The following is a 26,968-nucleotide window of genomic DNA, read 5'->3' as shown; positions in this document are numbered from 1 at the left end:
CAGAGGACTTGAGTAATTTTAAAGGGTAGTCCCTCTTTTTTTTATCATCATGTTCCTGATGTTTTTAAAGGTTGTATCTTCAAGTTTCTAAATCTTCCCATGGGTCAACCAAGTATCAAACTTTGGGACTCTTTAGTTAATTTTAAGATATCTTTTTTTCTCCCAACATCAAAATTAAATAAAACTGAAAGTGATCAACAACAGTACACACATTTGTAATTATAAAACTCCTCAGATTAGTTACATAAAATGATTCACTTCAGCTAAATATTCTCACAAACAAGTATCCAAAAGATATGGAAATAATTGAGGTACTAAAAATTTGAAAAGTTTTACGTCATGGAAAAAAAGGGCAAACATTGGAAAGGAAATGGAAAAGAAAGAGGACATGGAAAACTATGGAAGAACTGTAGAATTTACTACTAAAGCCAGACCACTACAGTACTGCCAGTAGCCAGCCAGATGCACAAAAAATTAGTGAAACATTTCTGAAGCCTTGATAGAATATACAGAATAAAAATCTGTCACTTGTTTAGAAGAATATTTAACCCTAAAAACTATTAAACAAGATGGCAGCCAAAATGAGACACTTTTCCCATATTTTCAAATAATTTGTAGCCAAGCATGTATCACCACTGTTGATAATGATTGTTTTGTACACTTATTTCGCCACACATATCCTCAGTAATGGTGAGGACTCTCAACACGTTAAAGGCCTTAATGACACTAAAGCCAACTGGACACATTGCAGAGCAGCCTTGTGATTTAACAAGGTCGATGGTTCAAAACACCCCCATGACTATTGGAACCTTAAATGTCATATCTGTACCATGAAGATACTCAAATGCTTCGTAACTAACCTAGAAAATATCTCATCTTATCTAATAGGGACACTCATAGTTAGCCAATGTAAAAAAAACAATTTTTTTAATACTCTCCAGATAGCCAAAGAACTTAAACATTAGAATAATATAAATTACTTGTGTAAAATAAAACTATTGATATTTATAGCTACAACTTACAAACTTTGGAAACAATTAGGAAGTGAAAGCCTATTCACATAATACTACTGTGTTAATGACACTGTTTAGTATCTCCAAGCTAGCTCCTGTAACATTTTATTTTTATAATGATAGTATCATGCTCATTCACATAGATGTGTAAACAATATAACACATTTTTGAGATGTTTGACATAAAAGAAGAGAAACTTCTTTCACGTCAAACATTTTGGATTAACTAGTGTCGGCCACAGTCTTAAAGTAAATGAGACATGTTAAAGTTAAAATAACATTAATATATATTTTGAGATATAAAAGTTTTAGTCACCACAGTTACATCTCATAAAGTTTAAAACCAAACAGAGAACAGATAATAAGAAAAAAATTTAAAGTGTAGTCAGTTGTTGTGACACACTGAGATCTTAACGAGGTATCAAGGCCTTTCTTTATTAATAAACTTTTATGGGTCTTGGAATATACACAGGTCTCTTTCCCCTCACCCATGTTTTATTAGATAATGTTATGAGCAGTGGAATGCTTTTTTTAATGCTGCATTACATAAAAAAACACTTAGTAACTTAGCCAGCAACTGTTGTAACAAGTTTTAAAAACACTGTAGTATTTCTATTCTTTTATTAAAATTTCCTGTGTAGGTAAGACAGAATTCTTCATTAACACAACCACTGGACATATCATAGGTATGATCCACAAAAAATTGTCAAATCCTTTATGAAATCCTCCAGCTAGGAAGCTAACAGATAAGTTGTATTTACTGTTCATATGTAAGGAAAGCAGCAAGTGTCTACACAAATCCCAGTGCATAAAATCGCATAAGCAAAACTGGAACAAGAGAAGAAATAAAAACAAAAGCTGCTGGAAATCGAGATGGAACGTACACCACTATGAAAACTCACATCTGATGTAAATGACAGAAAGCAGTACTAGTTTGACATACAACTGTGGTTAAGAAATTAATTTGAATGAAAAAGGAAAAGTGTACTGTCAATGTAAGTACAAACAAATATGACAAAAAGTTACGCTCTTTGCTTTTGTCATGTTTCATGCATTAAACTTACATGTGCTCTGGTTTGACAAGTATGCTAAGGCAAAATATACTTTTTTTTTAATTTGCTTTCATGAAACAAATACCATCATCAATCAATAACTGATTGTGAAAACCTTTTGGTTCAATTAATTTTATTGCTGTACAAATCAACATCTTTTAGGCTTATCTAATTGTACAGTTATCTTCATTTTCAACTATTATTTTTTTTAGTATTGCACCTTCTTAATATAGATCTGATAATCAAAACAGTTTTAGTTACTGTTCAATCTTGATTAAATGTAAACCCCTAAAAGTTACAATCCAGTCATGTGGGTATTTTATGGCATGTTAATGTTTAAACAACAGGAATGTTGTAGGCAGCAGCGTCAATTGGTGGCAGCTGCCGGTTAAGGGTCATGTATATTTCCTAGCAATCTACCCCTTTCGACAAAAAGTTTTTCTTAGCATGTTACATCCCTAAGAATAAAATATTTTAATTAAAAATTACTTTTCGTATAGTACAGTGATTGTAAATACAGTAAACCAGAATGTAGCATATTTGAAATTTATAAAATAAAAGCCTTATCAAAAAGGTTTACAAGAGTCTAAAACATGTAAAACTTTCAACTCAAATATACAACATGTGTAACCACATTTGAAACGAAACTTATAAAGCTTCACACAAATTTCACGTTTAAAAATCAGATGTTATGTAATCTGTAAAATATTCATCTCAAGTTACAAACTACTTATCCAGTAGTTTGTGTGCTAAATGTAAAAAAACAAATTACTATAGTCATTTTATGAGAGAAAAAAAAAAGGTTAAATTTTAACTTCTATTGCTCAACCCTTTTACGATGGGCTTGGTATAAAATACATCAGTTCGTATACACACCTGCACATGTTAAGTATTTATACTACAACTTTTAATCATTACGTGTGTCATCACAAAATTTGGTGGATGTTTACTATACATAGCAAGTCTTTTTGTGCATGAAAAAAAATCATATATTTTAATAAATACTCTTACAAAAGATTTGTTTGTGACTGTATCAAGTCTATTTCGTTACTAGCCCGAGTGCAAAGTGAATTTCATGCTATGATTAAAAATCAATTCCTCATACCAAAAATACTATTCTGTAATATCTAAAAGATCCTAAGTGCATTTCAAATGTTTTTTCTGTAAAACTTTATACCTGTTCAGCTATTTTCTCCACTCTAATTCTATATAGAATCAGTCAATTAGACTGATTCATAACCACCAAAAACAAATTAGGAAATATGTATATAAATTGTGTGTTTTTTCATTCTAGAATAACTACAGATAATAAAACAAAAACATAAATGTTTAGTCTAAATAGCTTCAATTTCATAATATTAAATCTTTAAGCTGTGTCTGGCTAACACTGAAGAAGTTACAATGATGTGGCACACATGAGCTTGTGCTAATGGTCACTTGTTTTGGTTGTGTTTTAGGAGACACATTTTAGTCTTAATACATTATATTGTATATACACTATTACTGTTTAAAATAACTTCTTCAATTTAACTTCTTTTTTCTTAAAACATAGGATAATAAGTAAAACAATTATAGAAAATAATTATTTTCTAATTACAAACTTTGAACTCATTTGCTATGTGCTGTAGATTGCTAAGCCTTGTCAAACTGCAAACATGGAGGTTGTAAAACTTTATGATTTCACATACAGTTTGACTTAATCAAAAATCATAAATTACTCTATAAATGCCACAGAATTCCACTATAATTTATCAAGCTTATTGAATATGCTGTATTTTGGTCTACAAATATTTGAAATTGTGACCTCACCAAAGACTTGCATTTATTATTTGAAATCTACAATGAAAAGAACAAGTTTGCCATGTAAATATTTGCAAATACTCAGAAAACCGTGTGAAAAACATTCCAAGCTTTCGATACGTTACTCATTATGGACAGCAGAAGATATACATAATTTAAAAATGGAGAGATGGTGAGCCAGGCCACCATGTTTGATTCAGTACATTTAGTGGTCTCAACAGATAAAACAGATAGTTTTTTGTTTTTTTTTTAAAGATTCTAACTTCTCAACATCAGTAATTTTTGTTACTAACACATAAGAACCTATAGATTTTGTACTTGGACATCAAAAACATCTAATCTGAACCAATGTTCTATTCAATTTACTGCATAACATTTAGTTACAAATTAAGAAATTAACTAGTCGATAATACTAAAATTTGAATTTGTGATGACGATAAACCCACTTGAAGTAAAATTGTATTCTCAAGATGGCTGATATGGGTATGAAACGTTAATTAAAATAAAGTACAGAACAACGTTTCACCATTCTCAGGTGGAAACATTCTGTACCTTAATTAAAGTTTAATACCTATACCAGCCATCTTGAAAATACAGTTTTAAAATTTGAATTATAACCTACAAGTTGATGCCAAACTTACTGACATACATATATAAATTACCGTTCAATAAAACTCTGAATGCGAATCAATATTTGTGATACATGGCCTTTGACCCACGGCAATAGGGTTAAAGCAAGTTTTCGTAGTTCTATAAACAAGATCTACAATAAGTAACATAAGTGAAAAGTATGAGAAAATGACTTACTTCAGTCCATAATTTTGAAGATCAATAAATAATTCGTTTATAAAATACTGTAGAGTGACTATTGGTTTTTTCCATAAAACTATACTTTCTCTCTCCTTCAGTTCAGCTTCTCTAGAATGGACCTGATACATTTTATTTTGCAACTGACCAGAAACAGAAACATCTCCATTCTTTGATGAACCATCAAAACTTCTGTGTCTCATACTCTCAACTCCATCTGCCATTTTTGAAATGCCAGACTTTTCTAATCGTTTAATCTGAAATGCAAAAATGTGTGTGTGAACAAATTATTGTAATATACAAACAACTACATATTTTTCAAATCAAATGTATCAAACTAGACTACATCACACATGCATGGAAAGATTTTATAGGTTTGAAATGTCATTCAATAAAGATGAACCAGACAGTTATTTTCTCTAATTAAAATGTACCACTCATCATAAAACAGTAAGCCTTCAAAAGAAACTGTATATAACAACTTGAATATGCAGTTTTGCCTTACTTGTCCTTTAACATCCTTTGAAGATGGAAAGGTGTGGACTATATGTATCTGGAATCTCAGAATACACGTGTCACGTTATAAAGCTTGTTAAAAACATTTCTCTCTAAGTGTGAGGAGCATGTTAGCTCGCTGAAGAGCAGCTGGCTGGAAGAAGGCAAAGGACTGTCAAACTGGATTAACATCACGAGCAGAGCTAAAATATCAATGGTATTGCCTACTTAAACAACCAGAAGCCACATTAACGGAGCAGCACCATTATTTTCTGAAAATGGCTTGTAAAATAAAAGAGTGGTCCGTGTTCTTAGCTAGTGGTTCCACATTAGCAAAATACATGCAGCCATAGTAGTTTCATAGTAACAAAAAGAGGCTAAGCAAGTTTGTGGTAATATTTTAATTTCTTGAACAGCTGGAACAACTGAAAATAGTAATAACTGGAGAGTTTAATTTCAATTCATAGATTATTTTCATGACAAAAGATTTAATCATAATTTTAATTAATTATTTTTGTGACAATCAATGTAATCATAGTTTCAATCGACTTTTGGAATAATCAAAAGCACTAATTTTTTGTAATTGATTTATTTTTAATTTCAGTTCAATTAGTTTACAATATACTAATCAATGTAATTATTGATTATAGGTAATCAATTAAGTCATCCTGTTCTAGTTACTTCAGGCGTTAATGTTGGGACCTTTGACAACATCAATGACACAAATGAAAGTATAGTAAAAAAATATAACTATACCACAAATATTGAATTCTTGGGTGTTTTTTGCTGTGAGAATACTGCTGCTTTATTAAAGAATTGAGATCATTTGGCAAGTTAGGTAAATGAATGGCAGATGGCTTTTAATACTAATAAAGGCATGATAATGCACATGGGTTATGATAATTTGAATTATAAGTATAATTATGTTATGCATAACCTAACAGTTTTATGAAACATTCACACAGTGTACAGTTGCTTATAACAGGTCAGACAGGAGTTTAATTTGTAATTACAGAAATATGGAAGTTTAATTGGGATATATTTTCATTGTAAAGGTCACTGGCTAAGGCCAACCATGGAGTAGTTTTCAATCTTGGATTTATTACCTTAAAAAGAACACTGAAATGTTGGAAAAGGATTCAAGAAAGAAAAATTGGTTAATTGATACCTGGATACAATGTTTGTAATAAGAAGACAAGTAAATACCTGAAATTGTTTTCTCTCAAAAAAGAAAAAGTGTGGAAGGTTTTTTGATGAAGGCATTCCAGACTGTTAAAGGAATTACTAGTCTGGATGCATCCATTGTCTATACAGTTATTTCTGAGAATAGCAGAACTAGAATAATAAAAACACAACTGTTGGCTGTGCAGAAGTTATCTTTAGCTAAGACAGTTTGATTTCTCTAAGAAAGTGACTGGCTTTTTGGTAAGGGTTGTCTTCATGTGGTAGATGAAATAACTTTAAGGGAAGGTTTGAATATGTGAATAAAAGTTGGCTTTCAATTTAGATTACAAAATGACTCAGATGGACCAACAGGCCTCTTTTGTTCATATATTTAATAAGATAGTGCCATTAGAGTCCAGAGAAAAGAGTATTTTCTCAGACTAGAAAATATTTTTTATTAGACCTGTTTGCTCATAGTAGATTATTAAAATATAGAACTAAGTCATTTCATATAATACTACACCTTATTTCCATTTCTGTAATTCAGGTAATGAAATAACAAGTGACAAAGTTACTCATTTTCCACATAAAATACTTAGGAAACTCTAACATGAATTAACAATAAATACATCTACTTATTTTATATTGATGGTACGTTTATACTCAATATTTTATAACTCGTAGGAACCCTGTTACTAATAGTTACAAGCAATTCATTGAATAAACAGTTTAGAAGAATTATATATTTAAAAAACGACTGGTATAGGTAGAGAAAGCATTAGTGGGGGAACAAACAACGTTTCAACCTTCTTTGGTCATCGTCAGGTTCAGAAGAAAGTATTTAGATGTACTATGAAATTATAAAGGTAAAAATAATAATAAATAGAAATCTTGCATCTCAGCTGAACCATCACAAACTTCAATGATCAGCAGTCTTAATACAATAATTAAAGGTATAATTTGCCAGTTGTACAAATGTTCTACCTTAAGCCTTCTTCGGATGCCTAAACTAAACTAGCTACAGCAAGTTGACAAAATAACCATTAACAAGTATACACATTAAACTCAAAAAAGACAGAACCAGCAAACCATTAGCTCGAGGCCATCAAACAGAAGCTAAATATCTTGAATAAATGACAAACACTGCCGCACAAACATTTTCTTTACATATTAGTGAAGTAAAACCACATGAAAGTGAATATGTAGACATACAGCTTCTATTTGGTGGTTTATATATAATTACCTTCACTTTAATTTAGTTCTTTCCCTGTTTAAAATGTACATGTGTGTGTCTACATATCGTTATATATAATTACCTTGTCGACGTTATGTTGTACTACATTTTGGCTAGTTTAGTTTAAGTATCTAAAAAGGCTTAAGGCCAAAAATTCATGTTACAAATAAATCATACTTTATTAATTTGTTGAGAATGTTTTTCACTGAATCGTTATCTTTAAAGGTTAAACTGGACTTTCAGCCTCAGAAAGGCTCTACAAAATTCAAGGGAACCTTTAACAAGTTCTTAAATTAAGCATTATTTCAATTTATAACTTGATATTTTCAGTACAAAAAACCTCAAACTAAAAAATGAAGTTACAATTTGAAAGACAATTTCCTCAGGCACATGGATTTTGAAATATATGCAATAAGTCAATATGATTAGGTAGCAAACGAGACATTACTAACACTATCTGTAACCACACTGTCCTCATAACCATGAAAAAACTAAATTAATAAACAAACAAAAGAAATAATTCACGTAATTTGTCTTCCTCCTCATCTCTGGAATCATAAATTAAAGTTAATTTTCTAGGTCTAGACGACACAAATAATAGCAGAACCACTGTAATTTATAAAACATCTTACAATATTAAGCCTACTGTTAGCGTTACGAACCTAGTCTATTGACACGTGTATTTCGATCACACGAACAACTTTCCGTGTTTAAGATACGCTAAGTATCGTATATTTTAAAACAAAGGGCATAACACGTAGAAATGTTACACACTGTGACCTTATTCAACTTATTTTTAAGCCAGTAATGCAACAGAATAAATAAGGCAAACGATACGCTTTTTAAGTACAACGTATAACTAAACTATACAGGTAAAGATTAATACTTACAGTTTATTCCAGTTGTAACTGTACTTACATTGATCGTAATGGTAAATTACCAACAGCATTTCCACTAATAGTAATTGCATAACTGTGTAAATGCACAATTCCGTGTAAAGGTAATCTTAAAAGTTAAAAATCCACAATATTGAAACAGTACCAAATTTATACGTAAAAAAAGTTTTGACAAAAGCTTCTATCCGTATAAAACTGGTACTGTTCCCCAATATTGTAAATTTTTTAACTGTGTTAAATACGCCGTTTCTCTCCATCTTACTTAAAAGCCAAAAACATGAATTTTGCATACGTTGTAAAACGCTTTTGAAATGTATAAGTTCGATGTACTTGAATGTATCTGCTTACGTACAAATTAGGGGGGAGATTGTCCATAATTCACTGATAAAGAATAACAAAAATGGAAAAACTGGAAAATTTCAAAGTCTGAATTAAAAAGCATATGGTTACATTTTACTCAACTTTAAAATAGCGAAACTCCCAAAATAGTTTTTTTTTCTCCATTATTATCTTAAATATACAAGATCGAATATTAAACTTTTATTACTTATGCTGCTCACAACACGTCTACCTACCTTAAAGCCTAACTGTTGAGTTGAGAAATCCTGAATACGTCACACACTTTAAAGTTACAATGTGTAACACGAAGTTTTCTAACACTAATAGTATACGCAACTGATACACGCTGCCGTCATCTAAGGGTTTTTTCAGTAACTGCAGTACACATTTCAAAACGTTGACATAAGTGTGTTTTGGATCGCCTTACATTTCTTATTCTTTCAAAACATTATGAAATAAAGTTTTACTCACTAAAACCGCATTAACTTCTCAAGTCTGTACTAGAATATGTTTTGTAACTAATAAGAAAGAACGACAACATGTATTCCTTTAATTTACGTTACAAGTTATTCTAGTATCAAGTGCTCTGAAGAAAAGTTCTCAAATATAGACTGGTTAGGGCTAACTAGTAACACGAGTTGTAGCACTTCACACATTAGTATACATCGTTTAATGAATTCAGATAATCAAGTTGATCCATTGTTAAGCCACCAAGTTATCATTAAACTTATTAATTTTGTGGTTACTAATTTTTGGAATATTAATAAAAAACATTAAAATTATTATACTTTGCTGTAGATAACAATGTTTTAGCTTATACGGAACTTCAGAAACTGTGCCAAGTTAAATCATGCGAAATGACGTCAAAATATATTTCTGAAGATAGTTTCATTTAAGAAAGGTTTACGAAACAGTTCAAGGCTTTGTTATATAAACATATATATATTAAAAGTCTACGAATAGTCACTTTGGATTTAATAAATCGTCAAATGCGATGGTAATTTCAATATCGACAATAACTATCTGGTTTTTTTATTATAATAACCTATTAATTAAAGTAAATAATAACATACTATGCTTAACCACGCTACATCTGTTACATCAAGTATCGACGACGCATTTCGCTCAGTACCAGGTATCATTATATCGGCTGACATCCAACATACATCAGGGGATAGATACAATATACATTATCAATGTTTATGAACTGTTATGATGCGAATGACATTAAGTAAATAAATTGTATTTATTATCGATTTTACTTAAATATTTTGCAAGTCGGATTTATATATATTTGCAGTTCCTATATTTTTACAATCAAAAGCACAAATTGTAAGAAAAAACAATTACCCACTGATTCGTGAATTTCAAACGGTAATGTGTCATTTCATGACAGCGTACTATAAACAACACTACGTCACTAACACCAACTTTTCCACAGCTTCTACATTTTTCAAATACAGAGAGCTCGGCATAACCAGGTGGGTTAAGGCATTCGACTCATAATCTAAGGGTTGCAAGTTCGAATTCCCAGCGTACCAAACATGCTCACCCTTTCAGCCTTAGGAGCGTTATAATGTTATGCTCAATCCACTATTAGTTGGTAACCAGGTGGGTTAAGGCATTCGACTCATAATCTAAGGGCCGCAAGTTGGAATCCCCAGCGCACCAAACATGCTCAACCTTTCAGCCGTCGGAGAGTTATAATGTTATGCTCAATCCACTATTAGTTGGTAAAAGAGTAACCCAAAAGTTGGCGGTGGGTGGTGATGACTAGCTGCCTTCCCTCTAGTCTTACACTGCTGAATTAGGGACGGCTAACGCAGATAGCCCTTGAGTAGCTTTGCGCGAAATTCGAAAACACAAAAATCCAGAACAGTCGTCACACATACTATATATATATAAACCCTCTACTGCACAAATTATGAAAGTACTGTTTAAAATAAAACTTTTAATTTCTTACTTAAGTAGGTATATCTTAAATAGAAAATTCATTTTTATGAAATATGTTTTGGTAAGTTATAAGTGGGTATATTACCTACAAGTAGCATTGTTCAACTGAGGAACATATAACATGATCGCATGGTTTTGTTGTTTTTAAGGAGTTACAAGTTAAAAAAAGACCTTTACTTTCCAAATAATAACAAATATTTCAGCCGATGTTTCGCCATTGCAGCTTCATAAAAGCTAGTAATAGTAACAGTCGTGAATAAACTGCAATGGTGAATATTATTAGTATTATCTGACACGTTTTATAACTTTACTCTCAAAATTAGACTGTTACCTGTTACAACATTTTACAGAACTCAAGTATTTGTATGCAACAAAGATATGTTTCTTACCTATAGCTTAACAATGTGCATTATATGAACAACATACATTTTTATATCTGTCTGTTGCTTTCTGTGTTTATGTTGTAAACACGTAGAAGCTATACTTTAAAGAATCTGTGAAACTGCTGTTTCGACTAAACCGGAAGTGGCTCATAATTTCATTGTACCTGTATTTTTCTACTTGCCCACTACTTTTATGCTTTGTGTTCTCAAGACGGTTGGTAGGGGTTTTAAAACTGTAATTAAAATACAGTACAGAACAACGTTTCGACCTTCTTTGTTAACTTGAAGATGACCTAAGGGTCGAAACGTTGTTCTATACTGTATATTAATTAAAGTTTTATTACCCATACCAGCCGTCTTGAGGATACATTTTCACTCCAAGTGGGTTTCTCGTCATCATGAATTATTCTGTCTTTGTTAACACACGTATCCAACTGGCGAACTAAACTGAATGTCCGACAATAAATGCTATTCAACAGTTTCACACAACAATAATTACTATACTGTACATACAAATAATACTAATGTTTCGTATAATAACCAGTCTACACATTATACAGATAAAGACAAGTTACTAACAGTGTAATGTTTATAACCTGTCAAAGAATCGTAGTCTTTTTTTTTTTTTTCATTTAGGCTGGTTACATCAATCCCCTGTATATAAAAGGTCTAAATAAAAACATGTCAATAAAATATTGGGGGGGGGGATTGTTATACAGACCCCAATTTAATTACGGGAAGCATGTAACCTACTTCTTCCCTGGTTCCGACGTCTATATATTCGAGTGTTAAAATTTGTGTAATTAAAGGATAATCTCAAAATATCAGTCTCGTAAAAAACGAAATATTTCAGTTTCCATGTCAGTTCCCCCCCCTCACGATAAAGAATTCAAAAACGTACAAATAGGGACTGTTAAAAAAAAGGAAGGAAACAAGGCTGGAAATACTGTAGACGTTTACTAAAAGTACAAACCCTTATTTTGGTGTTACCTAGGGTTAAATTTGGGGTTATTTTCAAATTTGAAGGATAACTTAACAAAATGTAACAGCATGTTATTTGCTGAATAAAACCGTTTTTGATATTCGTAGAGGCCCAGTTGACCAACCAAAATCTAGATTATCGAGGGTATCAATGTTTCAGGTTGCTGAAGATCATTAGTACCAGAAGATGATACAAGAACTGTGTCGTTTTTTCAGAGACGCCAGCTGAAATGTTACTCTCGATGCCAGTAATCATAAAACTAGTTCCTTACTGATACTGTTAGCTTTTGCTCATACATGTACTTTTTGTAAAAGTTTATCTCATAACATAAAGCTTATGAACCTTTGTACTGAATGGCAAAAAAGAAGTAGATATAAATAATAAAACTAATTCTTAGTCACATTATGAGATGTCAGGTTTAAATTCTGGAATAACTCACACATGTATAAGGTTCTTTGCTATTAAAATCTTCCAGCAGTGAAATGTGCACATTACCATATCAAACATACCTACTGCAGCTGGCATGAACTCTGGCAACACTAGTTGCTACCAAAGGAAGAAATTCAGAACTAAATCACATCATTAGATGCAACTAAGTTGTTTTACAAAAACAACTACATTTAATGAGATTCATCAAACTGCTTTCTTCTTATTATTATTTAAAATAGATATATGAACTATCTTCATTGTTACTGTAGGTCAAGATTAGTTAATTTTGCCATTTTGAAAGTAATATATCAAACATATAATTGGCTTATGATTTAAAAAATTGTGCCAAACGTTTGAGTTCTAAAGGCCCTTTACTCCTTGGTCTACATACACTCCATAGCAACATTATCAAATGGAAGATTTTCTTCTCAAACTTAAAATGATTTAAAAAAAAAAGAAAGCCCTCAAATATGTTCTACAATATTAGACTATAAAGCAGAAGACCCATTACTTGAGTTTAACAAAACAAAATTGTAGCCTAACACTGTTGCATTTCATGATGAGCATTTAATCTACTCTGACATTGAACTGAAATGAATTACATCAAAGACTTGTGGTTAGCTTATCAAGAAAACAAGAAACACAGAAGATATACAGTAAAAATTTAAAATGCAAGAAAATGAATGTTTATTTACACAAAAAATATGTAATATAAAATTCTTGTTATTATATTTTACACCAACATAGGTGTCCAGTGACTTGGGTTTAAAATTTAAAGCTATACGGTGTGAACCAGCTGTTAATCACATTATACAAACTATCAGAAATAAACAATGTTAAAAATGACATTTCAACATCTAAAAACTTACTACATATAAGTTTGTTTTTTTTGTTGTTGGTGGTGTTTTTCTAACAAAGAAGACAGTTTTTGTAGATTTCATTTAATGCAAACATGTCAACCAGGTGTGTGATCTTGTTCTGTAGTATTAAGTCAATGAACAATCAGGTCAGAGGTTAACTAATTACTGACAGTAATGTTTAATAAACCTAGTGGTAGTATTCCTGAGCCTGACAGTACAGATCCAACATCCTTCAATGTCTTAGATACTGTCACCACGATGTCCATTAATGTGTTAGGTACTGTTACCTCTATATCCTTTAATGTGCTAGATGGTGTTACCCCTATGTTCTTCAAAGTACTAGATGTTGTTACCCCTATGTCCTTCAATGTACTAAATGCTATTACCTCTATGTCCCTTGAACCAAATGAATGAATTAACATCAGATCAGAGCCAACACAAAGTAAATGTTTGATAAGAAATAATTCTTTAACTTATATTAATATAATAGTGATATTTCATATTTTGACAATTTTAGGTTGAGGCTTGATTATGTATAATTAAATGTATTACTGCTATATAGACTAAGTAAATGTACCTATACAGTGAAGATTAAATAAAGTTTTTCTTTGACCCACCAAATGGTAGTTGTTGTTTTGTCAATACAGTACACATATACACATATCAAAATACACCAAAAATTACGCTTTGGACATTTTATTCTCATTCACTAAAGTTTTTTTTCAACAAGTCAGACACATCTTTTTATAGAAATTAAACATAATAACAGCATTTTTGAATCACATATCTTTCCAAATTAACATCAGATACATACGAGAGATAGGAACTCATAAATGTTTGGTGGAAAAGCTCTCTTAACTGCAATGTTAGGTTTCTAATGCAACTACCTATGGTTTTGGAAAAACATTTCTATTACTAGACATATTTAAGCAGAGTCCCCTAAAATGTTTTCTTTCAAGAGTAAATAAAACCAAAATTAAGAGTAACAAATATGTTCATTTATTTTTTTTATTTATGTACTTTTTAACTTCATATGTCATCCTGCATTGTAGCCTACATACTGCATAATGTTTCTGTCAGATATAAAAAACTGTTCAGTGTAAGTAGTATTAATTAATTAATTTTGTCAGTTTAGTTTTTTTTTATTATATGAGAATTAAAAGTAGACAACTGTTGGAAGTCATGCTTGTAAGTTATCAATGTTGAAGTTATTAAATGTGTCATACAATCAATTCCTGCTGAGGATATAGAGATTTATGGAAAGCCTAAGAGACAGATGTATAATTATGGTAAGTAGACAAAAATAGAGAGCAGATAAAGAGCCCAAAGTAATGCCAAATCTCCAGTTAAATTGACAACTTAACTTGTGCTGGTAAGAAACAAGAAAAGAGTGACTGTCACCAATGTAAAAATTGGCTGGTATGGATAGAGAAAGCACTATGTAGAGGAGCGAACAACGTTTCGACCTTCTTCTGTTATCATCAGGTTCACTAAGAAAGAAAGAGGTAACTGACCTATAGCTAACCACATGTTTGAAGGCAGTTGTGTAATTGAGTGTTGGAACATAGAGCTTAGATGTTTGATTATATTTATTAATATAGGTATAAAGGTGTTCCTTTGTATTGGTTTATTTTGGGCTTGAGTTGTTGTATAAGTAAGTTTCTTTAATTTTGCATTTGTTTATGTTTGTTTCTTTATTTAGTATTTGGGTGTTTTCTATGGTTGTGTTGTGTTTATTTGATTTTCAGTGCTTGAAAACGTGTGAAGGTTTTATGTTCATTGAATCTGGTTTCCATTTTTCTACTTGTTTCTCTAATATAGAAGTCGTGGCAGTTATCACATTGTATTTTATAAATAATGTTGGTGTTGTGTTTGTCAGTGTAGTTTTTACACAGTATAGACCTTAGTTTTGTGCCTGGTTTTTGAATAAATTTGGTATTAACTGGAATGTCATATTTTGTTACTAGTTTTTGCCAAATGTTGGTTATTTTTCTGCTGATGTCAGGGATATACAGTATGCAGCAGTATATGGTTTTGTGATTTTTTGATTCATGAGATATATTTACTTTTGTTGGTTGATTTTGATTTTTGTCTAGGTGTGTGCGTATAATGTTTTATATGGTTTGTGGAGGAAACTTATTGATGTTGATGAAGTATTGATTTATTTTGTCTAATTCATCGTTAATTTTATTTGGTGAGTAAAATCAACTAACAACAGTAAATATACCCCACAATTAAAAAAAAAAAAATCACAAAACCATATACTGCTGCATACCATATAATCCTGACATCAGCAGAAAAATAACCAACATTTGGCAAAAATTAGTAACAAAATATGACATTCCAGTTAATACCAAATTTATTCAAAAACCAGGCACAAAACTCAGGTTTATACTATGTAAAAACTACACTGACAAACACCACACCAACATTATTTATAAAATACAATGTGACAACTGCCACGACTTCTATATTGGAGATACAAGTAGAAAAATGGAAACCAGATTTATAAAACACACAAAAAAAACCTTAACACGTTTTTAAACACTGCAAATCAAATAAACACAACATAACCATAGAAAACACCCAGATACTAAATAAAGAGACAAATATAAACAAACACAAAATTAAAGAAGCCTTACTTATACAACTCAAGCCCAAAATAAACCAATACAAAGAACACCTTTATACCTATATTAATAAATATAATCCAACATTTATGCATGCCCTCTACATTCCTATACTTAATTACACAACCACCTTCAAACATGTGGTCAGCTATTGGTCAGTTACCATTTTCTTTCTTTGTGAACCTGACGATGACCGAAGAAGGTCAAAACGCTGTTCGCTCCTCTACATAGTGATTTCTCTACCCATACCAGCAGTTTTACATATATAATTTTCTCTACAACTGGGTTTTCTCGTCATCATGGAATATAACTATTACTTTGTTTACTTAACTTTTTTAAGTACTTTTTATTTACATATTTAAGTTTGAAAGGGAAAACTTTTGGTAATCTTGTTTGATTAACTGTTTCATAGGAATGGTATTTTCTAAAGTTATGAAAAGGTGGAGACAGCCTCCAAGGTAAACACTACCATGAACTGTACATGTTAGTCCTGGTATTATATGTTCTAAGGCACAAAGACTACTAGTTGGAGTTCAATATCCTGTCACAGTCTCCTAGCAATATAATCAACTTCTTAATATCCACTGATGCAAGTTTTGATCTTTCCCAGAAACATTCATGAGTAGAAATCATATTTCATTTTACTTTATATAAGTAGTTCTCCTATATTTGTAGCAACTCAGAACTTTAAATACTGCAAGTTGCTTTAAACAACACATATCAATAAGATATATAAACATTACATTTAAAAAAAAAAAAAAAAAGACCTTTTTGGCCATCTAGTCTGTCTCATCCATTAAACTAATATATTGTAATACATGCAAATGTCTATTTTTTATTCAATTATTTACTAAGAAACAAAATAAAATTCTGTAATATTTACTGCTTCTACCACACATAAGTACAACCTATTCTAAATGTCAACCACCCTGTTAAAAATAAAACTCTTATTTGAAAGTGACTCCTATTCTCCCAACATTTACATCTATGTTCCCTAGTTCTACTGTTTTTATCAACAAGTTTAAAACATTGACATCTAAATTTCCTTAACAACCTTAGACACCTCAATCACATTTCCTTTAAATAGAGTTCATATTGGATATGGTTAAAAAAATTCAAGGACTTTTAAAGATTTCTTAATAGATCAAACCATGGTCTCCAAGGTCATTAATTTTAACTATATAAATCTTATTTACATTTACCATAATCTATGGAAAATATCATTCATGATACCAGTATTATTTAATAGTTGACAACTAGTTTTTTTGTTCATTCTATGTAATGTCTTAAGAAGTAATCAGAGACCATGAGATGCTGTATTGTATTTTTAATTAAAGGTTGATCTTCCATATTTAGGGTGTGCAAAATTTACCTTACAAAAGAGTAGAGATGATACATCTACATAGAATGGCAGTATAACTGCAGTATTTGTAAGAGAAGGGACTTATATTCCATGTTACCATCCAAAGTTTGAACAGTACAAGACATTCAAAGAGAAAAATGTTTTTTGTCAATTACAATAAAAAATGAAAACATCTAGTAATTTTCAGAACAGTCCAATTTCATGTTTTATTATGCTCTTCACATGACTTCTTAGTTCTTTTCTTTCATAGAACTTTTCCAAAGCATTTCAATCTGATTTGTTTTTATTTTACAGATCATGTCCTAACTGATCTTATTTTGACAGTTATACTTGGAAACTATTCAGTTTAATTTTATTTGTTTCATATTTTGCTTATTATGCATCTTTTACCTCAACTTTTTCTTTCTTTTATATATCTCCAGAAAGTGTTCAAATTAATTTCTTTAGCATTTTGCTCATCACATGTCCTAACTCCAAATTATACCAGAAATCTTCTGAAACAGTTCAATTTAAGAATCAGGGTTTTGAAGATTTTCTGTAACTTTCTCCACCATTCTCTCACTCCCATTCAACTCCATCATCTCCTGATGAAGTGTTTTTTTATTTTTTTGCACATTTGTTGAGTAAATAAGCACTGCTTGTAACACAAAATAATGTGCGAGATAATCTGTAAGTCTCCTATTTCTCCAGTTTCTGTGAGTGCATCCTCAGAGATATATGTACAAATTTCCCATTACCCACAGCAAGGTACGAATTTACAGAAAACCTCTTTCTTTCAGTATCAGTCTGCTGCCTGAAAAGACTAGCACCAGTCTAATAATGAATTGCAGTTCTAGACACTTTTCCTTCTGGCTGTTCAACAAACAGGCATCAAGTGTTACTTTCCCACTGGGATGACTGACGTAATCAAGGAAATAGGTGTGCTGGTGGGTAATTTATCTTCCAAAAGAAATACTTAAATTACCTTTGTATGTCATCACACTTTCACTCAGGGAATTATCATCACACTTTCTCTCAGGGAATTACCTTTCTATGTCATCACACTTTCACTCAGGGAATTACCTTTCTATGTCATCACACTTTCACTCAGGGAATTACCTTTCTATGTCATCACACTTTCACTCAGAGAATTACCTTTCTATGTCATCACACTTTCACTCAGAGAATTACTTTTCTATGTCATCACACTTTCACTCAGAGAATTACCTTTCTATGTCATCACACTTTCACTCAGGGAATTACCTTCAACAAATTATAAAAGCTTTCCTTTCAATTTCTTCTCACACTTTTCTGCATACTTTGCTGTATTAGATGGATTCAGACACAAAGTATATCAAACAAAACTTACTTTAATGGGAGTCTTCTCCAATAACTTCTTCACTTGATGAACAGTGCACTTCCTTGCCTCCATTTACAATTCAAAAATATCTCTTTTGCTAACTTTCTTGAAAAATAATAGACATTTCATAGGTCTGTCTACTAAAAAGCCAACAACCATTTTGAAAAAAAAACATAATAACTTCTTAACTTCCAGTTAATACTTTTCAACTTTCAGGGTGTTCTAAAATTGTTTGGTAACTTCAGGTTTAAAAATTCTGTTCATCACATCCTTCATTACGTATTTTAAATCAGTTGACATGAATTGTGTTATTTATTTGTCAGTTTGATACTTTTACAAATAAACATCCACCTAGGTTTATCAAAAAAAAAATGAAAAATGCACCTTTGTAACAGTGGAAGATCTGAGGTTGTGTGGGTCCAGTGGCTAATAATTTTTGTTGGCCCTATATCCCATGTAATTTTAGATAGAATTATCAATGGGCCCCCATTAAGACCATGGCCACTAGGTCTCTAGCCCCTACCTAAATACACCACTGCTTTGTAAGAAGGAACAAGTTGTTCTCTGAAAAAGGAAAGTTGTTGGAATGGTTAAATCTTGGCACTTCCACCTTTTTCACAGAAATAATGTGATGAAGGAAGGTTTGTGTTGCCACAGGAATCTTCTCCAACCATCGGTGGGCACAAAAATTCAGTTGGAACACAGATGTACATGCTATAGATGAAGTTATTATATCAAATGGATGTATACTTAAAAACTCTGCAGAAGGCCTGTAATATTCATTCTAGGTACTAACTGGTGGTGCTAAATGCAGCTTAGAAGACACTGTATAAAGTATATGATCCAATGTCTATAAGCCATTTACCTGTTGCTTCAGACAAGACACTAGATGAGAAATCTCTACAGAACTTGTGGTTAACATCTAGACTATCCATTGATATCTGGAACAGATTTTACAAGTTCAAACTTTCTCTTAATACACTGAAGTGAGAGAATCAGATGCTGTGCCATGACCCACAAAAGATGAATCCACAGAAAGGGCAACCATTTTGTTTGTCCAGGAATCAAAAAATGTCCAAATCCATTTGTTTTAGTTGCAATTTTTTATTTAAAAACTGATCAAACACCAGAATATAACTTTCATTTTTATGTATTTTGTCCAAAAGAATAACATGGAAATACAGAGAAAGATCATAATTAACTACATATCATGTTTTTCTTTCACTATAATTGTAAGAGCAATTGCACAATCAGGAAACATTAGTTTGAAAACTTTAGAAATATCCTCTAAACTTTTGTATGAGTAGTTTGATGTCATGTTTTTTAGTTTCCATGATATTTCTGTTTGTTGTCCATGTAGCATGTTAAATAAGAAGTAGACATATGATTCTTGAAAGTAGAAAAGAAAGAATTTCATTAATATTTTTTTGAAAATTAAAATGTGTATCTATGTGCTACTCTAAGAATGACATATTTTCTATTTTTATTGCAGCACACCATTGATTACACATAAAACACAACCTGGTCCAGATTTAAAAAAAAAATAATAATCTGTAGTTTAAATTTGGGTTTTGGTATATTACATTACTAGGCCTGACTCTTTATCTACACCAGGATTGCTTTCAGCTATAATAACACAGCTTAAAATCATTTGCACAATCTAGGGTGGTCAAGTGAAGATATTCAGTTATTATGTTCTATGTTATGGAAGTTTATTGTTTTCCATTTATTTTTATTTTTTAATTCAGTAAAACTTAAAAGGAAGAAAAACCATTAGGTGACACAGCATAATAATAAATTACCCCAATTTTTTGTTGAACAAACAATGCTATAAAAATTATCTGAAAAAGCCACTAACAAATATATACTTCAACCACACCTTTGGCCTTATTTTCAGGTTACAGATATTGTATAGTGCACAAAAGTCACCAGGGGAAAAAAAAACAACAACAAAAAACCTCTCTTCTCTCTCTCTCTCTCTCTCTCTATATATATATATATATAAATGTACAAAAAATTAACAGATAAAAATACTGAACAATTACAACTGTTGTCCAAATGGGGAATTAATTTATAACATTACCAAACATTTCAACAAGAAAAGGGTTAGATACCAGTTTTATTTTTTTACTAAGCTCATGTTCATCCTAAGATTTCAGTAGAAATCAAAGGTGATTTATTAGCCAGTTTAACGTTCTTTAGGTGTCCATAAATCTCAGGCACTACACACGTTACTTCTCGGTGAAACTTTAGTTTGGATGACTCTCTCATCCAGTGTGAGAACTAATCAATCATTCCATGAGAATCTTTTTTTTCCTATGCACATTTTACTTCAAGTGGTACCTTCTTTTTGATGACTCCCATTCTAACATAAAGTTCCTTGGTGAATTGTTTCTCACACACACATTTTTTTCTTTGTTTAATTAATCTTCAGTTCAGTTATGCAAATAAGAAAAACCAAAATTTACCTGTTCAGTCTCCGTGCCATGCATGCCACTGACAGTTGTCTGTGGTGCACTGGAAAGAAATCACTGAATTTTTTAACTCTTCATTATCTACAGCTTTGGGTTTTGCAGGCATCATGCAGTTCCCGAGAGTAGACTCTCCCATATTCCTCAAGTTGAAGTCTTTCACATATTTTGTACTGTGTACAGTTAATATCATTTGTGGTCTGGTAACAGCCAACCACCATACAAATCCAGCACCTGCCATGCAGGATCAAATTTACAGTTTCCTGGTATCTTCTTTTTATATTTCTTTAGTAAAAACAGAATGCAGGAAAATTAGTAAAAGGAAACATCTTTGTTTGGTAACCAAATTTGTGTATAATATTATAGTGACTGTTCTTCAGGACAGATGTTTTATCTATCGTAAATACATTGTTAATGTTGTCTCTCGAGGAAATTTGTGATTTTATACAACATGCTGCTAGAATATAAATAACTTCTTTGTTGTGAAGGCCCCCACTAAAGGTAAAAAAAACAAAAATTTATCCTGCAGTAACTGAGACTACATCATTGTATACAGACTACCAAGATATACAGTAGTAATGTATACGACGTCAACTCTATAAGTTACCAGAATTATGACGGTAGCCAGTAATAATTTTCTTTGGAATCATTTTTTCAAGACCTTTCTCAGAAAATCATTAATCTTCCAGGCTTCCAATACTTAAATTTCATTCAGTGAAACTGAAGCACGTTTCAGTACTTTAATATCCAGTTTGAACCATATCTAACTCTTCTTGTTTCTGAGAGAAAACAAGTTCAGAGATCTTAACATATCCATCCATGGCAACCTTCCAATTCCAGTACCCCTTCTTTAAACTCTTTCAAACAATTCAGTGCCCTTTCTAAGGTAAGGAGCCCAAAACTATATACAGTACTCCAAATATAGCCTAACCAATAACCTGTACAATGGTATTATAACCTCTTTAGACTTGTGTTCAGTATTCCTGTATATACAATCTAAATCATATTTACCCTACCACTAGCAACTGCACACTGCTCGGAAGGCTAAGAACCTGATGAACCAGAACAAAAAGACAATTTTTTTTCCTTCCATAACATTATTTAGGTTGTTTCCATCAAAATTATATTCATAATTTATAGTGATATCCCACATGCAACACTATTATAATAAAAGCCATCTGGTATTTACCTGTCCAACTTGCAAAGTAATGTAAACCCTTTTGTAAAGCAGTATTATAATCCTCACTGTCAGCAACACCCAAAACTTTTATGTCATTAGCAAATTAAAATGACCAAGTGACCATTCCTTCATCTATATCACTGATGTAAGTCGAAACTATTAACACTGAGACCTGAAGTACCCCACTCATGAAATTAATCCAGTTTGACTGAACTCTATTTATAATAGCACTGCTTTCTTCCATCTAGCCAGTTTTCTATCAAATAAGCCCATTTTTTCCACACACCTACAGTGGTAACTTTTTAACAAGCTTTTTATGTGGCACCTTAACAAATGTTTTTTTTGAAACTCCAGATACCTCAAATCCACACCCTTATTTACATAAGCAGTACCTCTTCATAAAATGTCAGAAAATTAGCAAGGCAAGTTTTTTCCTTGGTGAAACCATGTTAACTATAAAAAAAAACACTAAACTTTGTTAAATGACTTTGCAATGCATATTTTATCAGACTTTCCAAAACCTTTCCTACAAGACTAATAGGCCTGTAATTATTGGGAAATTTTTATCACCTTTCTTGAAAAGAGGAATTATGTTAGCTAACTTCCAATGCTCTGGTGCCTGCCCAATATTCAAGGATTTAGAAAGAGTAGTAACAAATGGCTCACATAATCCAATCCCTCAAACCCTCTAGTCCAGAAGCTTCATTGTTAATTAAACTTTCTAATTTTTTCTTAACTTAGAATTACTGTGTTCATCTTGTTTATATCTAGCAACTATTTAACATGATAACTGTTAATTAAATCTTTATTAGTATTAAAATCATAAACCTATTACCTTTGTAAACTTCCATAAGAAACACAACAATATAAATTACTTTATAAAGATAGCTATCAGATTGGTAATAATCAGGTTTCTAATTGTGCAGAATAGACTTAAGAATTTCTTTTTAGCCAAAGGAAGTCCTCATAAGAAATATAATCCAAACTTAATCAAGATCATCTATCACTTTCATATAAGAAGTTTAAGAAATTTTACACTTGAAAAGTTGATGTAAAGAAATATTCCTGTTTGCCTATTTTTGGAGAAACCTAAATTTTGTTCTGAAGTTATAATATTAACTGTTACACTGAGGCAAAAGATAAATAATTTACAAATGTTGTACACACTTTTAGGATATGAAATCTGGATAAGTCTATATAATATATTTACACTGCTTTACCCCATACTACAAATGGAAAAGTGTGTTACAGGGGACCTTCATTTTTAGCAATACCAAATACATTAATTTGAATAGTTTTCTACAATTTGTTCATCCGTAAATCACACAAAAGAAACGTTGGTCATTCTTTATATTTCCTTAAAATATTACAAAATAATCTCAGAGAGGAAATGAAAATAAGGAAGTAATAATAAATTCTCAATTTTTCCAATCATTTCTAACACAGAAACATTTCAGTCTTCAGTTTACCTTTAACAAAGACTATCAGTTTCTTTTGATAACACTATGTAACAAATTTTTTACTTTTTCTTGTTCCTGGACATAAAGTGTTATTTCCCAATTGCTTATGTCTAAAGTAAATGGAAAAGACCTATTTTTCTCTTCAAACTTTGCTTTTGTGACCGGGGAGTGTATAACGAAAACATGATGGGAGACTATATTTGGGGACTGATACGTGAAAGTGATTTACATTACAGTCGCAAAAAATTACTCACTTCTAAACATTTTTGTTCATTTTAGTATAACTTTAGTATAAATACATGTAAATCTTGATTCATATGTTGTTTTATTCAGACCTTATGTGAATGAAAATGTGCAACTTTGCCTGTTTTTACATAGAAAATAAGTTAATTTCTAAATTTCATTATCCAGGTCACAAAAGCAAAGTTTGAAGGGAATAATGGCCATTTTCTGTACTTTTAAAACACAAGCAATTAAGAAATAACACATACTATCCAGGAACAAAATTTGTGTTACATAGTGTAATAGGTTTATAACAAATTTTTCTCCAATGTTGTTTATTCTGTTAACTAACACAACCTGTTGTCCAAGATATTTCATATAATCCTTTAAAAAATAATTAAAATATAATTATCAGAATTTCTGATACATTAAATATATTTAGAATTTTATCCTATGATGATAAAATGTTGTTATGTAAAAGATTATCCATTTCACTTGTACTTTACATAAGCAAGGTTACAATAACGACACTAGAGATGATATACCCCTGGTGGCTAAGCGGTAAGCTTTTGACATCATAACACTAAAATTCTGAGTTTTATCCTTGTACTAGTTACAGTTAGCACAGCAGCAAAAGTTTTAAAAAACAAATACCAGAGATGATGAACGTGGTATATCTACAAATACACCATTTTTAGCACACCTGGTTACCACTATTTTAGTATAAATCACTAAAGGTATCAACCGTTAAAATAACAATCGTACAACTTTTAGCATGTACTATGTTTGACCGCCAGTACGAGATACATGTACTTACCATTTCAGACTTTCTTCCACTTGATTTCAAACCTCTGCTTCGGAGTACCTGTCTTAAGCTGTCTTTAGACATAGAACGATAATCACGATTATTTGCATGAGTGCGATTTCTGGAGTTTGTTTTCGAACCCATAACACTAATATCAGGATTTGTATAATTTTAATGTTTATGCTTTAACGATCGGGTCCGTAAGTTCGTTTCTACCGAGTGACAAAACTCTTAGTCTTAGATAAGCCTACATTACAAACATCGTGTAAATAAAAAAATGAATAGGCTAAGCATGCATTAATGTAATGGTGAGTGATTCTTGTTAACAGTATTTGGTATATCTTATACTAAATTTTAGTCACAATGACTCTTAACTTATTACACATGCACATCCAACGATAGTACTTCTATTGAAAAAACACCTGAAACACAAAATAACCCCAGAAGTCTGCTTAGAAATCATTCTTTTACACATCAACCTTTTAGGTATAAAGAAGTTCCCAAAAACAGATTATTCGGAACACCATCTAACTATAATAAGTCTTGGGTTAATCCTCAAACTGTTAGTAGCTTGCTGAAATTGAACTGCAACAACAACACATATCGATTATTTTGTTTACAGCGGAAAGCCCGTTACCCGACGTTATAAACACAGAATCCGCGTCATAAACGTCGAAAATAGACCATTTGGAGGAACAATTTAAAGATTCCAGAATATTTCTACAATTTGACAGGTATTTCTTTTATATTTTGTGTTGAATATATACATGTATACACAGAACATATAATATAAACAAAAATAATAGGAGATATGCAATAAGCGACAATACGTTATATCGTTACAACAAAATATAAAACAATCATAATTATTAACGAAATCTCTAATTATTTTATTTTCATATTTTTGCAATACAATGTATATGGTGACGTTTTATTTCAATAAATAAAAGGTAATCAGTTTCAAATATTTCGATAAGTTTTGTTATTATTCATATCTATGGTTATTATAATATTAATACGCTGTGAAATCTATTTTACAGCAAAGGAATTTAAACGAGTACAAAAATATAAACATTGAAAATACCAAAGCCATAATTATTGCTTCTAAGTGTCTAGTTTGTTTGCATGTTAAATTTCATGCAAAGCTACTTGGGTGCTATTTCCATTAGCTCTCCCTAACTGAGAAGTTATAAACTAAAGGAAAGTAGCTAAACAATACCACCCACCGCCAACTCTTGGGCTACCCTTTACTAACGAATAGTGTAATAAAGAGGGAAAAGACATGCTTTTACTGCCAGAAATAGAAAAAAATAATAAGTTCAGCTCTGTAATATGGCTTATTATTGTGTTTAATAAATCACCTGGATCGTGCAATGCGAATTAAGAGTGGGGTGCATGACCCAGGGAAACCCTCCATTGGGGACCTCTCGCAAATCTCAAATTATCTGTAACAAATATTTTTATTTAATCATGTTCTTTTTCTAAATAATAACTGTTTTAAGAATGAGAGTAAATCAGATGAAATTATTTTAAAATTAACTTTTTCATATCTACTAGATTTTGAAGGAAAACTGAACACTGACAACATTTAATCGATTATTATATAAGATAGTTGACTGACCAGGGTATGCAAAAGATATTTTAAAAAATGAAACATATCAAGAATGATTTTAGTTTCACTATAGGACAGTGTAGACTGGTAATTTTTTTACCACTCCCTCTATTGAAGTGGCTATTCTGCGAGAACTAAATACGGATGGGATTTTATCAGAATTCACAATAACAACAGTCAGAAAACAAATAATCCAATTAATTAGGGAAGTGATGAAATATTTTGAGATGTTATTGTGTTATCAATTGCAATAAATTCAGTGCTGAACATTCTGTTTATTATTTTAATATACTTATGTATTTTTGTTATACATTCTCAATAAAATTATTTTATGACGAGTGACCTTTGAAGTCAGGAAACCTGTAGAAGAAATTAACAAAGTAGGTGTATTCCAGTGTTCTCTTATTCATATCCTAAGGTGTATTTTACTGTTATTACGGTTATATGTTAAAAACATTTAGCTCAGTACAACACGGGGCC

The 26,968-nt window shown here is 31.2% G+C and overlaps 1 protein-coding gene across 8 annotated transcripts in view; it reads right to left on the bottom strand.

The window, feature by feature from the left end:
• LOC143256229 (vacuole membrane protein 1-like) overlaps positions 1–25,510 on the bottom strand; it is a 47,753-nt gene extending 22,243 nt beyond the window's left edge. The window contains exons 1-2 of one of the 8 annotated variants that reach the window (XM_076513138.1): positions 24,889–25,510; positions 4,672–4,928 (exon numbers count right to left, since the gene is read on the bottom strand). In XM_076513138.1, the coding sequence (XP_076369253.1) occupies positions 4,672–4,928; positions 24,889–25,020 (389 nt within the window). In that variant the 5' untranslated portion in view covers positions 25,021–25,510. Of the gene's footprint in view, positions 1–4,671; positions 4,929–8,089; positions 8,431–8,454; positions 8,721–8,922; positions 9,635–9,872; positions 9,957–24,888 lie in introns of those variants that run through there. The other 7 variants (XM_076513139.1, XM_076513142.1, XM_076513140.1 and 4 more) reach the window with 7 other exon arrangements.
• Positions 25,511–26,968: the final 1,458 nt, after the last annotated feature.

Source organism: Tachypleus tridentatus, chromosome 7 (assembly GCF_004210375.1).
Source record: "Tachypleus tridentatus isolate NWPU-2018 chromosome 7, ASM421037v1, whole genome shotgun sequence".
Lineage (NCBI taxonomy): Eukaryota > Metazoa > Arthropoda > Merostomata > Xiphosura > Limulidae > Tachypleus > Tachypleus tridentatus.
The sequence above is the reverse complement of the archived record's forward strand: the minus strand, read 5'-3'. Positions and strand labels throughout refer to the sequence as shown.